Source organism: Aythya fuligula, chromosome 5, assembly GCF_009819795.1.
Source record: "Aythya fuligula isolate bAytFul2 chromosome 5, bAytFul2.pri, whole genome shotgun sequence".
NCBI lineage: Eukaryota > Metazoa > Chordata > Aves > Anseriformes > Anatidae > Aythya > Aythya fuligula.
This window is the reverse complement of record NC_045563.1, coordinates 12,966,936-12,980,939: the sequence shown is the minus strand read 5'-3', so window position 1 is coordinate 12,980,939 and position 14,004 is coordinate 12,966,936. Positions and strand designations below refer to the sequence as shown.

At 47.4% G+C, this 14,004-nt stretch overlaps 1 protein-coding gene across 2 annotated transcripts in view; it reads right to left on the bottom strand.

Moving 5' to 3' along the window:
* Nucleotides 1-14,004, bottom strand: part of CCDC85C (coiled-coil domain containing 85C) — a 104,768-nt gene that overhangs the window by 19,758 nt on the left and 71,006 nt on the right. The window contains exon 3 of one of the 2 annotated variants that reach the window (XM_032188365.1): nt 6,191-6,295. In XM_032188365.1, coding sequence (XP_032044256.1) covers nt 6,191-6,295 — 105 coding nt within the window. The remainder of the gene's footprint in view (nt 1-6,190; nt 6,296-14,004) is intronic. The other variant, XM_032188366.1, reaches the window with a different exon arrangement.

Below are 14,004 nucleotides of genomic sequence, written 5' to 3'. Positions count from 1 at the left end.
TGCTGAGACAGCTTCCTCCGGCTGCGGGTACGAAGGGAGAGCAGTTGTCCTTTGGTGTACGCCGTCAAAAAGCACCACTGCCAGCTTCAGCTGCCCCCCAGGCTACGAAATTATTACTGACGTGACAGATTGGGAGCACTTTCAGCCCGTAACCACCTGACAGAAACAAAGAGAAGTGCTCTGGACAGAACAAGCCCACGCTGCGCCCACGGACTGAGTGCACTAACTGCAGCTGACTCACAGGGGCACTGTCAGCACAACTATTTGGAGAGGTGCTGGCTCTCTCACCAGAGGAACATCAAGCACACTGGATTTCAGAAGGAAGCAGCGGGTATTTTTAAGACTTCCCTGCCTTTGAAGCACATCCCCTGGTTTGGGGATGGCCCGGCTGGGAACGGCCAGGTGGGCAGAGGACGGCGTGCAGGTGCCAGTTGTCACCATGGCCACAACCCCCCTCCAAGGTCTTCACCTCAGCTTGGCTGCTCCATTGCTGGTGAAGCAGCCTGCTCCGAGGTCTTTGGGCATGAGGGTCTGCAGAGCCCCTGCATTTAGCCCAGACCCACTGATGGCCCCATAGTTAACACACGTGGCAGTGAAGGTGAGAACGCAGAGCAGAGCATCAGGACACCAATTGTTCCCACCTCCCGCAGTTACCTGTACCGGCGGATGACGGATAAGGACTGTCAGCGTCAATTTTGCTCATCAAATCCCCAAACTTTGTCACTGCCCAACTTTGTGCTGGTTGGCTGCTGGGGGCAAAAAAGCCACCCACTGCTCAGAGACCCCACAACAGCGGCTGATGAAGGGCGGCCGCCTTTCAAAACGCATTGGCTTGTTCTCAGCCACTCGCAGTACGCTCTGAAGTTTCACAATGGCCCTCCCCGGGCTGCGAATTCTGCCTCTCCCCCCACAGACCTTTCATTTTTATTTTCCCTCCCGCAGCCTATTGCCGCAGCGGCAGAAGGGCCGCCGTGAATCTCTGCCTTTGTCTGCTCGGCGGCAGCAGCGCGGCGGTGCCAGCGGGAAGGAGCTGCCTCCTGCCATTGTTCCCCCGTGCCCACAGAGGCAGCCTGGCCTGGGGAGGGCGATCGGTGGCCCCTGCAGGGTGTCCTCCTCCGGCACACCCAGCGGGAGCAGCGAAACCCACAGGGCTCCTCCGGGTGCTGCCGCTGGCCACCAGCCCCGGCGCGATGGGAGCTGTCATCTCCGGCTGTTTCAAACCTGGTTTTAAAAGCCAGGCTGGCTCTAAGAAGCCAGTCCAGCTCTCCTCCCGGAGGGGAATGGATTTACTCCCACGCGAGCCATGGGAGGGATGAGCAAACAGCAAACCTGCCCCGGGTGCCCCCCGCCAGGACCGGGCTTGGGCTACAGCCACGCTTCCCCCTGCTCTCTGCTAGTGCCAGGCTGGTGCAGGATAAATTTGGCAATGCCCCTGCAGGGAGCTGAGGGAGAGAGACTGAGTCATTTTCTTGCTGTTCCTCCGGCCTAACCCTCGTATCAGAGAGGACCAAGACCACCGTAGCTCCAGCTGGAAGAAGACAGGACTGACAGTGGGTTGGGTTCAGGCACCGCGTGCCCTCGCACCACCTCCCCTCGCCGCCCCCGCCGCCGGCTCGGCAGACAGCCGGCACGTCAGCCGGGGAGCCTCCCAGCATCCATTTCCCCCCATCTCACGGCTTCTCTTTACACCTACACACCACAAACATTTGGGTTTGTTTTTATCAGAACGTACGTGCCATATGGTAAACGGAATACGCTCTCCACACGCATCTTTGCAAAGCAGAGCTACAAAACGTGGCCGGTGGCGACGGGAAAGAAAGGGCAGGAGCCAGGCACACCAGAGGAGCAGGGGCAAGTTTATGTGAGGTGCTGCAGCCGGGCAGCCTGAGCTCAGTCCCATCCCTGGGCTTTGCTTTTTGGAGGAAACAGTCGCTGGAGAAAAATGCCATGGGAGGCAGTGGCACGGAGATAAACCTCTGCTGAGTGCCTCCACCTCTCTGCTACTGCACCACTCCTGTCCTGCTCACCTGTGCTTTCCTCCCAGGTTTTGCTATGGGCTGGATCTAAGGATAAAGGTGCTGTCTCTTCCCAGCCTGGCCTCTAGTCTTAAGCAGACTCCTGAGAGATACAGGGTTGGATACCTGGAGGGAGCAAATCTCACTTTTCTTCAGGAGGTACTTAAAGCAGGGGCTGCTAGGATAGGAAATGGCACCATCACCTACCTCTGTCTTCCTAAAAGAGGGAGCTTTGCTCAGCCCTCAGAAAGCACACCTGTAGGCACTGATCCCTGGGGACTCGGGGCTCAGGACCTGGGATGACCCCAGGTGCCTTCCTCCAGCTCCATCCTCCCGCACTGGCAGGGAGGGATCCCCTCAGCAAGGGATCACGCCCAAAGCTGATGCAGTGCAACTCCACACAAAACCTTACGGAAGGGGAAGGCAGTATTTATTTCCACCTAAAGTGACACCACTGACACCCCCACACCCACAAACACACTCCCCCAAAGGTGCATGTCCCCGTGGTGTGGTCAGGTCGCTGGGTCTGACACTGGGGACAGGGCCACCAGCCAGCGAGTCCCAGTGACAGCTCTGGCATTCCTCTTACTGATGGCATTTTTGGGACAGATTTTTTACAGCCTTCACGAGTCAGTGGTTATTATGGGCTGATCCTTATCTCAGAGCCCTGCTTACTCACCCCCTATAAACCCCAGGAAGCTGCTGCCTGTTGTCTCCCTCCTTTCAGGTACCTTCTCTCAGCCTTCCCCCAGAACAGGCAGATGTTCAGGCACGATGGCACATCCCCTGCAACCCCGCCGCCATTCCCCCCTTATCAGGGATCGGGTCTTCCAGCGATGAGCCAGCTGTGCCATGCCCTTATCAAAGCACGGAGCTCCTGGTCCTGATGCAAACCACACACCCCCCAGTGTTTACCCAGTTGTTTGCTGTCAGCTGTGTCTCCGGTTATCAGCACGGGCCATTTCTGCATCCCTGGCTCCAGCATTCCTCCTGGTGCTTCATGTGCCCATTTCCATCCCCTAACATTTATTTCCATTGCAGACCTCTGCAGTTACTTCCACCAGCGGCAGGGTTCCTATTACAAATCACACCTACACTGCTAGTAGGTTTTAAGCCTAAGCCAGCCAGGCTAGCTCCAGTTGTTAGTAAAAGGCTGGATCACTTTTAACAGTGTTTTGTGCCAACGTGGATAAACAGCTCCTCCAGGCAGCTTAGGAGCTTGCACAGGCTGCCACAGCACCCAACAGGAGGCAGACACCAAAAGGACCGGAGAAACAACAGGGACACAAGCTGCGGGCCATGCCCCAGCCCCAGCATTCATCCTCAGCTTTGCTTAGAGATCTCCAACACTCCAGAAACCAGCAATGAAGATTCTACCTCTTAGCAAATGAACTGCTGAAATGTGGCTATTGGTAACAACATCGCAGCCTTGCTGCTGTGGGTGGGGAATTTCCTTGTCCCCCGTGCCTTCTCCTCATGTCAGGATCATACCCGGCAATTATTAGATGTTAAGCAGTGAGTAAGGTAACTTTACAGAGAGAGATCCCACCTCCCAGTCTTCATTCATCACTAGATAAATGATGGAGAAAGCCTGGGAGAGAAACAGCTCCACAGCAATGCTGTAGTGTTCCAAAAATTAAATACTGCCTCTCAGTATGCATCCCTGGGGGATCCTGGAGCACTTAGCGCCATTTAACTTAGTGATAAAGAAATGCCTGAAAGCCGTGCTACGGGGTGGGTGACCCAATTCCTCTGGGGCAAAAATGGAGGTGCAGAGAGGTAAAAAAGCAAGGCACGTTCACGGGAGGAGAGTCCCTCCACAACGGCAGACAGAGATTCCAGTCCTGATCCACAGAACCGTGCTGACAGGGCTCTTCTTCCCCTGCAACTGCCAATTACCTGAAACTGACATTTTTCTTCTAAAACTCCGTGTTACCTTAATATAATTTCCATCTCACTAACCAGAGGTGAGACCATATCAATGGGCAATCCAGGCTCCTCAGGCAATGCCAACAAACAACAATGCAGGTCGGTAACTCCCCCCTGGTATTGTTAAAATCTCCAGACAAGCCGTGAGCTGGATTAGTTTCGAGGACAGGCTGAGCATCACCTTCTCTGCGCTCTCCAGACTCAGGTCTGAGACTCCCTGGTAGCCAACAGCTCCCCAAGGTAAATCAGAGGGCTGCTAACTGGAGGGCAGTACCTCACCCCAAGCGCTGTCCCATCCACATGACAGAGCCACGAAGGAAACACATACATGGGTGAAAAAATCTGTTTCAGGTACCACAGAGAACCAAAGTACAAAGACAAAGCAACAGCCCAGGTGAACAAATGAAAGCCCAAGTTCTCCAAGGATGTGGTGGGGTCATTTCCATCAGTGACACCCCAACACCGAGCTGGCTGGTGGATCCTCAGCAGTACAACACTTACAGGTAGCCCAAAGTCAGCTCCTGTGCCTGGGATGTCACTGGACTCGAGGATGAGCTGGGCTGGAGGCTGCTGGTGATGGGAAGGATCGAGCCAGCCCAACCTGCTTGCCTTGGAGCCTGTCCCTTCCCTTGCAATGGCCTGGGAACTAAGGCCTGGGGCTTCTACTGGATATTGGTGACTGCTGCACACCACAGAGCAAATCTGTAATTGTCTGCCTGCATGAACAGCCAGAGTGTCTGCACAGACTGCAACTGTGAGTGTCGTCTGATTCTGTGTCCTGAGCACACCCTGCTGTCTGTGATCCGGGGTTCATTAGAGAAAACAAATGGTTTCATTAACTGAGGTACGTCAGGGCTGGGGAGAAATGGAGTGATGCCTGAGTGCAAACGCAGTGACAGTGAGGGATGTACCGAGTAACTTCCCAAATACTTGCACAGACAGAGACAATGATGAAACCCTGCACAGATGTGACAGGCGTGGAGCCGACACCAGTCGTCCACCATCGCTCACCTGAATGAAGCCTGTACACACACAGAGGAATGATTTCACACAAACTCACGCCTGCTGTCAAAAAAGGCTGCTGAAAAAGGCAGGTATATCTACAAGCCAACTTTCTGGGAGGTGCCTGAGAAATTCAGAGAAATCTGCAGGGATTTGCGATTGTTCTCTTTCATCACAAAAACAATGTATCTTATCAAGCCCCAAAACAAAGGGATTTTGGTAGGAATAGAACAGAGCAGGCAGAGCAGGCTCCCCCCAGGCTCCTCATACAAGGGAAGCGAAGCAAAATGCCCCAGAGCAGCTCTACAGGGAAGGCATTTCCCAGGCCAAACCCCCTGTGCCCTCCTTGTAAAGTCTCCTGGCTGCTACATGGGGAACCAGGAAGAGGATATTCAGCCTTCCATTTCATGTACGTGGTTTTGCCCTGATGTTGGTTTTTGGTTTTGGCTGGAGGTTCTCCATTCATTCCGGGCTCTCCTTTCACACTGCGTGGAGTTTTATCTATGTAATCTTTCTGAAACTATTCCTCTCCCCGCCTCATTTACAACTCTAAAAGGAATGCTAAACACGGAGAAGAAAAGCAGGCAGCCAATGTACAATTGTCACCAGCACAGGTGGTGTCCCAGCTCTTGGGTAAACATCTGGAGGACAGTCAGCGTGCGCTGCGGGGCCGCAGGGAGGAGCCCCGGCAGCAGCATGCATTTGTCTTTTGCAAGAGCCTTCTCTGCCTCTAACCACGATTATCCTGTCATGTGAGAAGAAGCAACACAGGCAGATCTCAGGAAACATAAACCTCATTTGTGCTACAGGAGAACCTGAAATGAAAGTCCTAAGAACTTAATCACTGCAGCAATCCTGACTGCACGTTGTCAGACTCTTGGCACAGCATTTCTTGCGTCACCCAAGAGTGGCTTCTTGACAGCAGGCATAAAGAGCATTTATGAAGAAGGAGCGGCAGGTGTAACAAGGCTCACCCTTGCTTTAAAATATGTGCAACAGTGACTGTCAGTTAGCCAAAAACCTGCACAGGGAAGTTAACGATCCAAAATGTTCGGAGGTAAAGCACAATGCTTCCAGGGGCTCCCCTTCCTTCAAACAGCTGCAACTTTCAGCTGGGTTTATTTAGTACACCACTGGTTTCGGGATGAGCTGCCCACTTAATCTCTGTGTGCAGCCCCCTGGTCTTCGCCCACTTCCCAGGAAAGCTACAGCTCTTGTCTTATAGGCAAGGAAAGGGTTCTTACGTTTTGCAGGGCATCTTGATACTGCGGCAGGGAGGACAGCTGTGACTCGGAGTGGTACGGAGATAACCCTTTCCTCAGAGTCCTCAGATCCCCAGTGCTGGACTGCTGCAATGACAAAGACAGAAAACAGGACAGTCTGTATTAGCAAGGAGAAGGGAAGTTGTGCCCCTTCTGCTGGATTAGCTTTTCCCACAACCACTTCTTCACAGTGAGCGTTCCCGTAACTTCTCCCTGCACCAGCAGTTAAAGCAACCATTAGTAGTAAAATGCTTTTCCCATGCCCACACCTGGAGAAAGCATTTGCAAGCAGCTGGAAGTTAAACTCTCAAGGTCTATTCCATTAAATGATACAGCAAGAAGGCATTTTTAATTTACCTGAGCTCATACATGTCAATTAAAAACATTTATTAAGATGCAAATGAAAACAGTTTTCAGACTCCAGATTAAGGTCAAATCAGTAAAATGAGGACACCAAGAGACATTTTCTAGATCTTTTTCAAACAATGTTGGCTATTGCAATCACCTGCAGGTGGGCAGCAATGAGTCTGTAAACAGTGCTGGTGTAATTCACTCCAGCTTGCAATAGGTGTGTGGCATTAACAGTTTCCTATTTGGCTATCAATTAGTGTGCACCCACAAGCCCTACAGAGCGGCGTGTAAATAGAGGTAATCTATAAGACTTGACAAACCACGGAGATAAATGTAATCAATCCTCAGCACTCAAAGGAAGCAGAAGCACTGGGTGTAAGGAGAGCCTTAATCTCCTCAGGACAAAGTTTCTGCCTCGTGTTACTTGTTCTCTCACTCTGTCATTCCAGAACAGGACAGTCTTAGAAAGAGAAGAGTTCCTCCTTTATGAAAGTACACCCATAAAAAGCCAATATACAAGTAGCCAGAATCAAGGGCCTGGGAGAAGATCATATCTTTTTATTAGCAATAAATATCCTCATTAACTTTACATATTTTTAAGAGTATAAAGCAATGCACTGTCCTTCATTTTAAAGCTATAAAATCATGATCTTTTAGATTTTTATGTTCCATTAAGGCTTCTGACTTGCATCTGCCGCAGAAATGATGTTTTCCACTTCAAAAGAACCAAAGAAAAACCACTGGTGCAATAAAATTTAACAGGAAGTCTCATAAATCAGCTCAACTGTATATAAAAAAACCCTCAGTGACCCCAAAGGCCTGACCATAACCAAGACTTCAGGGAGTGTGGCTGCGCACAGATCTTGGAAATACGGAGAGTTCATTTCTGTTCCTTGCTCCCGCTTTACAGAGAAGAATGAGTGCCTTCAGACTGGATACATCATTTTCCATCAGTGTCAGAAACATTTTCTCGTCGCCACGTGTTCAGCCTTTGTTTTAGTTCAAAATGCTGTGTTCTGGAGGAAAAAGCATCCCGTGTGACCCGTGTGTTCACAACCATTCTGGCCTACTCGGCCTATCGACTTTCATTTTACAAGCTGTGAAGGGAGGGACGGTTTTCAAGAAAGTCATCACGAGAAATGGATGCTAGTCCTGCACCACCCATCTGCTGGGAACTGTTGTATCTCAGAGTTGAGCGAGGTGGAATGGCTTCAGCATAGCAGATTGCTGGGATTCCCTTGGATTTACAAGGTGGCATCGGAGAGGATCACGGCCTACATTTCGTTTGCATTCCACGACAGTTGAAACAGAAGGATTTGAAGAAGGAGATATCTTCTTCTGTAGCTAAAAAGTGACAAAACTGAGCTCCTGCCTCCTTCATAAATCCTTTTGGAGGATGGTTGGAAGGTCAGAATGGAAGGTGATGACAAGGTCTTTGTTCTTCTGGCCTTGTCCCAGACCTGTGACGTGCAGGGGTCTGTTGGTGGTTACACTGAAAGGATTTTAACCTGGCTGGTTCTGCTCCCACTGCCCTGCTGTGTGCAACCGCTGCTTCCCTGCTGTACGTGTACCGGGGGCAGACCTCCCGGAGAGGTCCCGACCCTCTGCTACCCACTCCTTCAGCGTCAGTCTGGGAGCTGATGGACCCCTCCCTGCCACCTGTGACGAATGGGCCCTTGCACAGGCAAGGGAAAAGCAGAAGAAAAGAGCATGGCCAAAATGTGAGGCTGGAGGTGTTTGCCAGAGCCCCCCGAAGTCAGAGACCTCCTCAAAGGCTGTGGTCCGTAAGGACAAGCACTTCATCCGTGTTCAGAGCCCCGCATTCATCCACATCGCTTCAGACTTCTGCAATCAGCCCTGGGACAGGCAGTGCGGGGAACTGGGCGTGCAGAAATGGGCATGAGAAAGAGATGAGGTGGACAGATGTTTCTATTCTCCAGAAACTTGTTCTCTTAAGCCCCAAAATCTTCGTGGGTTGACCTCTGTTGGATATGGCATGTGCTTCATGGCACTACAAGTTGTCCTTGCAGAAGTCGAAACACCTTGCCCATCAGAGGAAGTAAGGACACCAGAGCTACGTCTGGTCAACGCACAACACCACAGCGGCTATAAATACGCTGGTTTAAACTGATTTAATTTAACTGACCTATGCTCCAGCCTGGAGCAAGAGTCTGCATTAATTTCAATTTGGCTTAAATTGGTTCAAATTGTGTTGGTAAATACACAGACACAGTCAAACCCCCGCTCTAACAAGTGTTTATAATGGATTAGTTCAATCGCTTTTTTTAAACAAATCCCATTTAAGACAGTGCACTTGTGTGTGACATAACTATTGTTAGGCTGTTTCAGTGACTGCTGCTGACGAATCTGACCTAATGCATTCAATTTGATGGAAAGATTCCCACTGAGTTCAACGAACATCAAAACAAGCCCTTAATTAAAGAAAAGAAAGGGGGAGGGGGGGAGGGGAGAACAACCCAAAACAAAGGAAATAAAAGAAATCTAAGAAACAAAAATGTGGGACAGAGATACACCCAGAAGAGGAATTAGATGTTCTGGACATGGTGTGGGCTTGATAGAATCAAGAATCATCATAATCTGCCATTACTTATAAGGTATCTGTGTTGGAGATGACCAAAGAACCTCTTTTTCCTACTGCTGTCGGTAGGAAAAGCCAGTCCCTCTCCACTCACTGCTGTGTTACTTTTACACTTTCTAGAATTTGTTGAGAATCACATCTTACTCTAAGTAGTTTTTACAACAGCCCAACAATCACAGTTCTGCACTATTTATTTTTCTTGCACTAAAACCAAAAGTGCATTTTTTTGCCGTAGAAGGAAAATTGCTTTTCCTTCCTTTTTTAAATTAAAATGGTGTAGTGGTGCATATTCATCAGACCTCCCTAAACATTTACACATTTGCTGGGCTTGGCTATCAGCGTTGGAGCTAACCAGAAAAGGAAAGTGAATCCCTCATTAAAAAGCAATATGACTAATGATGCATCAGAATGAGTAGCCATTACTCCACTTAAATCTAAATTAAAAATCCTGGTATTTGCATTGTCAATTCACTCACAAAATGAAATTTCTTATTACCTTGCCCAATTTTCATTACTGAGATGTAAGTGGATCCCAAATTGCTTTTCTAGTCAGAATGGCATTTTAAAAGTACAATCGCTGATCATCTCTGTTCATCATCATTGTTGGAGATCATCTCAATTAATGTGCAACATGTCTATAATAAATTACCCTTCAGGTAAAATCACTTCACATTTCTGGAGTTCCAAGGAATTTATCAGCAAAATAATTTCCATCTGAACTAAAACTTGCCATGGGAGAGTGCTTAAAGAGATTGAACTTGGGGGGAATGTCTTCTAGGCTGAGGTGCAGAGAAATCAGGGACATTAAAAGAAAGAGAAACAGAAAGATCTGAGACATATTCATTCTTAACCTGTTCAGATTTACAGCTTGCACAACCTGAAATACCCTTGTCCCCAGCAAAAGCCAACAACTAGGCACTGCCTACTCTGGAGTAGCTCTTGCTCTTTTACTGTGAATTTTCTTCAAACACTCGTTTCATCCAGATGTTAAAAAATAAATAAAATAAATAAATGAAATGGAAAGGAAACAGAGAAACATCTGCCTTTCGCAGCAGTGCAGCAATGTGAAATCTCCCTCAGGTCTACCCCAGTGCTGCTCTATGTTGTTGCCTCCCTTCACCGGCTGATGAAACGCCTTCGCCTTCAGCACAAACCTGTGCTGCATGCTGCCACGCTGACAGCCCCACAGTGGTCCTCCAGACACAATAACTCTTTATTATCTGCAAGTAATGACGTGACATTTATCACTGCATTTTTCAGCTAGGCAGAACTTGAGCTGACCCCGGGATATACTGCTGTTGGACCAAAGCCTGAGATCTTTGTCAGCCCTGTTATGAAAGAAATGGACCTAAACGTGCTCCTCCTGGCAGGGAAGGGAGTTTTACCGACTTGTATCAGTGAGAAAAGAATGGGACCAACAAACCGTTTTTTGTAAAAATGGACTGCAAACCCAACTTTCTGTCACTGGACAAAATGGAAGCAATTTGATGATTACCATGGGTAGAAAGCAGTAAGCATTTTCCATATAAAACAATTTATCGTTTAAATATTTTAGTTAGAAACTAAGGGCTCGGTGCTTAACAAGTCCTACAATTGCATTTAAAAAAAAATCAGCAAACACTTGTGCCTATCAAAGCTTTCCATTCTTCCAGCAGGGAGAAGAAATGGTGGCCTCTGACTTTTTGACCTGATGTGCTGAGTGATTCAATTTGAAAATAACACAAATAACACAAGAAGATGGATGGTGTCTGTGGTATTTTAAGGTCAAGGTACTATGAAGAAACATTTATTTTCCTTTCTGTTTCTGTCCAGTAAAGTCAGATCAGTGCTATGTCCATGTTGAACCAACTGTGAAGATAAAGCGTTGAAAACTTACGGACAAGTCAGACAAATTATCTTTTCTGTTACACTTTGGTGCTACTTCTGCTGGAAGGGAGAAAAAAGAAGGCAAGCATTTAATTCTGAAGCACTTTGATCTAACAAAATGGACCGTTCACAACAGAAGTTAAATTCAGTAAGGGGCAGAAATTTACTTGACAGATATTTTCAGTATTTATGAAAGAGATTAGAAAAAAAAAAGGAACGATTTCAATTACAATTATGTGCTGAAGTGACTGAGGAAAATTAAAAAGCGACACTGTCAGCTTCCAGTAATTCATGAATTAGCATTCAAAACAGGGTCGTTACATAAGTAGCCTTTAATTGAAAACACTATTTTCTCCTTTCACATAAACTGTAACAGCTGAAGGCTGAACAGAGGTTAAAAAAAAAAGGGGGGAATCATAAGCGATCGGTTTGACTCTGTGCCCTACAGAAATATTAAAGCCTTTACTTCACAGCTTCCCTTCTCTCTCCGGACTGCAGGGTCACCTTGCAGCAGCTCAGGTGTCTGCCCACGAGCATCCCGTGCCTGCACGCATCCCAGGCACCTGCGGAGGCTGGAGAGATGTGATGATGAGCTGCTGGAGACCCACATCCTGATGGTGTGCAGTGGGAGCCTGAGGGACAGCCCTGCCAGCACCCAAGGATGACGTCTGAGCTCCTGAGGTGCTGCTCATGCCTCTTCTTAACTCATTTGTAACCTCCAGCCCTGCAAAAGCTTCCTCTCATCGTCCCCATGCCATGCAGGAGAAAACCAAGCACCAAGCCAAAGGCCAGGACTCCTACAAAGCCTCTTCCAGCAGTAAGCACTTCTGTGTTTACCCCTGAGGAGCCCCTCAAGGAAGGCATGGACAGACATACAGAATTAAGGGCAGGATCAACCACCCGTGAGTCACCAACAGCAGCTTCCCCAGGGGGAAGTCAGCTTGGAGGCTTTACAATCATCAGCTTTGTTTTCCTACAACATAGACCCACCGGCACTACGTTCAAGAGATCACACACCTTAAAGTTATTAACATTTTATCTCCTAATAAACATAACTTTAGAAGAAATTATGTATCTTAACATGAAGCACAACCAAATGTAAAGCAATATCGTGATGAACTCAGTATTTGCAATAGAAGATATCTTTTTTGACACCAGTGCAGAAGATTTTCTTTGGGCAAATGAATAAGCCACGCTGACACCCAGCCCTTAGAGAGACAAGCAATTTCCATTTTTTAGCGGTTACTTCAATCTTTTACAGGATTTCCTTCACCTGTAATTTTATCATCACAATGAAACTGGTCCCTAACAATAGGGCAAAGGCATCCCATACTGACCATGTAGGCCCAGAAGGATTTGGGCTTACAGTTTGGGGAATTCTCTTTATGAAAAAATGTCTATATGGGAAAAAAAAAAAAAAAAGTCATTCTTATTTCATATTCTAGTTTTACCCCATAAATCTTGGATGGATAAAAAACTCTGCTGAGGCCTTTTTGATTGAGGTTTTTGATTAAATATACTTGGGATGAGAAAAAGGAGGAAGGTTTTGTTTCAGTTCACCAGGTTAGGCTGCCTTCGTCTTTACGGACTGCTGTACTGCCCATTACCTGAATTACTTGCCTGTCGCTGCAGTATAAATTCTTAAACCTACCGGCAACAATTTTCTACACCATAATTGTTCCTGTAATTGAAACTGCCTCAATTTTGATGCTCAACAACCCATTGTTTTCAACCGGGTAATTAAATGGAAGGTTTAGCTTGAAATCTTTTCCTCTTATTCCAAACACACGCTGGTCCCGCAGCGATTTAGCTGGAAGTACCAACTTCTCCTCGTGTAGGTAAATGGCTTTGATTTGAAGTTGGTCAAAACTCCAGATTTTACTAACAAATGTCTTTTGCACAAGTACAGGATTCAAATCAAAAATAATTAGAGGCATATTTAATACATTCAGACGATTAAAAAATGGAAATCGCTAACATTAGCATGTGAAAGAACAAGCAATCAGAGCCCCGAACAACCAGCACCAGTATTGAAAGGCAGCCCCCAGATCCAAAAAGCTGTTTGCGGATGCATTGGCTTTCTCTACCTTACTGAAATTTCGTGGCAAGCTGTTGCAGTCAGCCAACTGGAAGGGAACAGAAGAACATTATACAGTTAGAAACCTAAGCCAAAATAAAGGTATTTTATCATCCCAGATAAATTCTATCTTTACCACAGATGACCAAAGTAAACTGTTTTTATGCAACATTTGACAGGATAATGCTACTATTTGAATTTCAACCCCCTTTTCCCACATTAACGAATGAAGTCTTGCAGAACCCATTATTATCTGCACAACCATTAACATCTTATTGTCCCACTTCTGAGCACGCTGACCCCACACACAGCTGACTAAGTTTAATCACCTTACGCTCGCTCACAGCTGCAGATATTTTACCATAGCACAGAGCTGAAGAGTACTATCAGAACAAACCAGTCTGTAGGAAAAACCTGGCCCAAGACCTCTCAAGTCCAGCAGAGCAATAATTTATATTGCAGAGGTAAAGCAAAGCAGAAACACAAGTCCAGTAATGTGAATGAGATGCTGCAATAAGTCAGCAAAAAAAACCTGGGCACACTATTGCTGATCCTCATGCAGGATGCATGAATAGAAACCAGGGTATGAAACCCTGCACATCCTTGCTGTCCATGGGACTCAGCACGGCACACACAGCCCTGCAGGACTGCTTCTTTTTGTGCCCTCACACGTGGGCAAGGCATCAGGACAGTGGCCCAGGTCTCTCATGGCCTCACCACTGTATGTTAGTGACCTTTTCAGGCAGACCTGTGCCCTGGTGACCATCCCCTACCGCATCACCTTGCACAAAGATTTCCTCCTTATCTCATTAACAAGTGTTTTAGGGTCTCGTGCACCAGGAAGACGAGGGATATGAAATTTCACTGTGTGAAGCTGGCTAATAATTGAATTAAGGTTCAGTA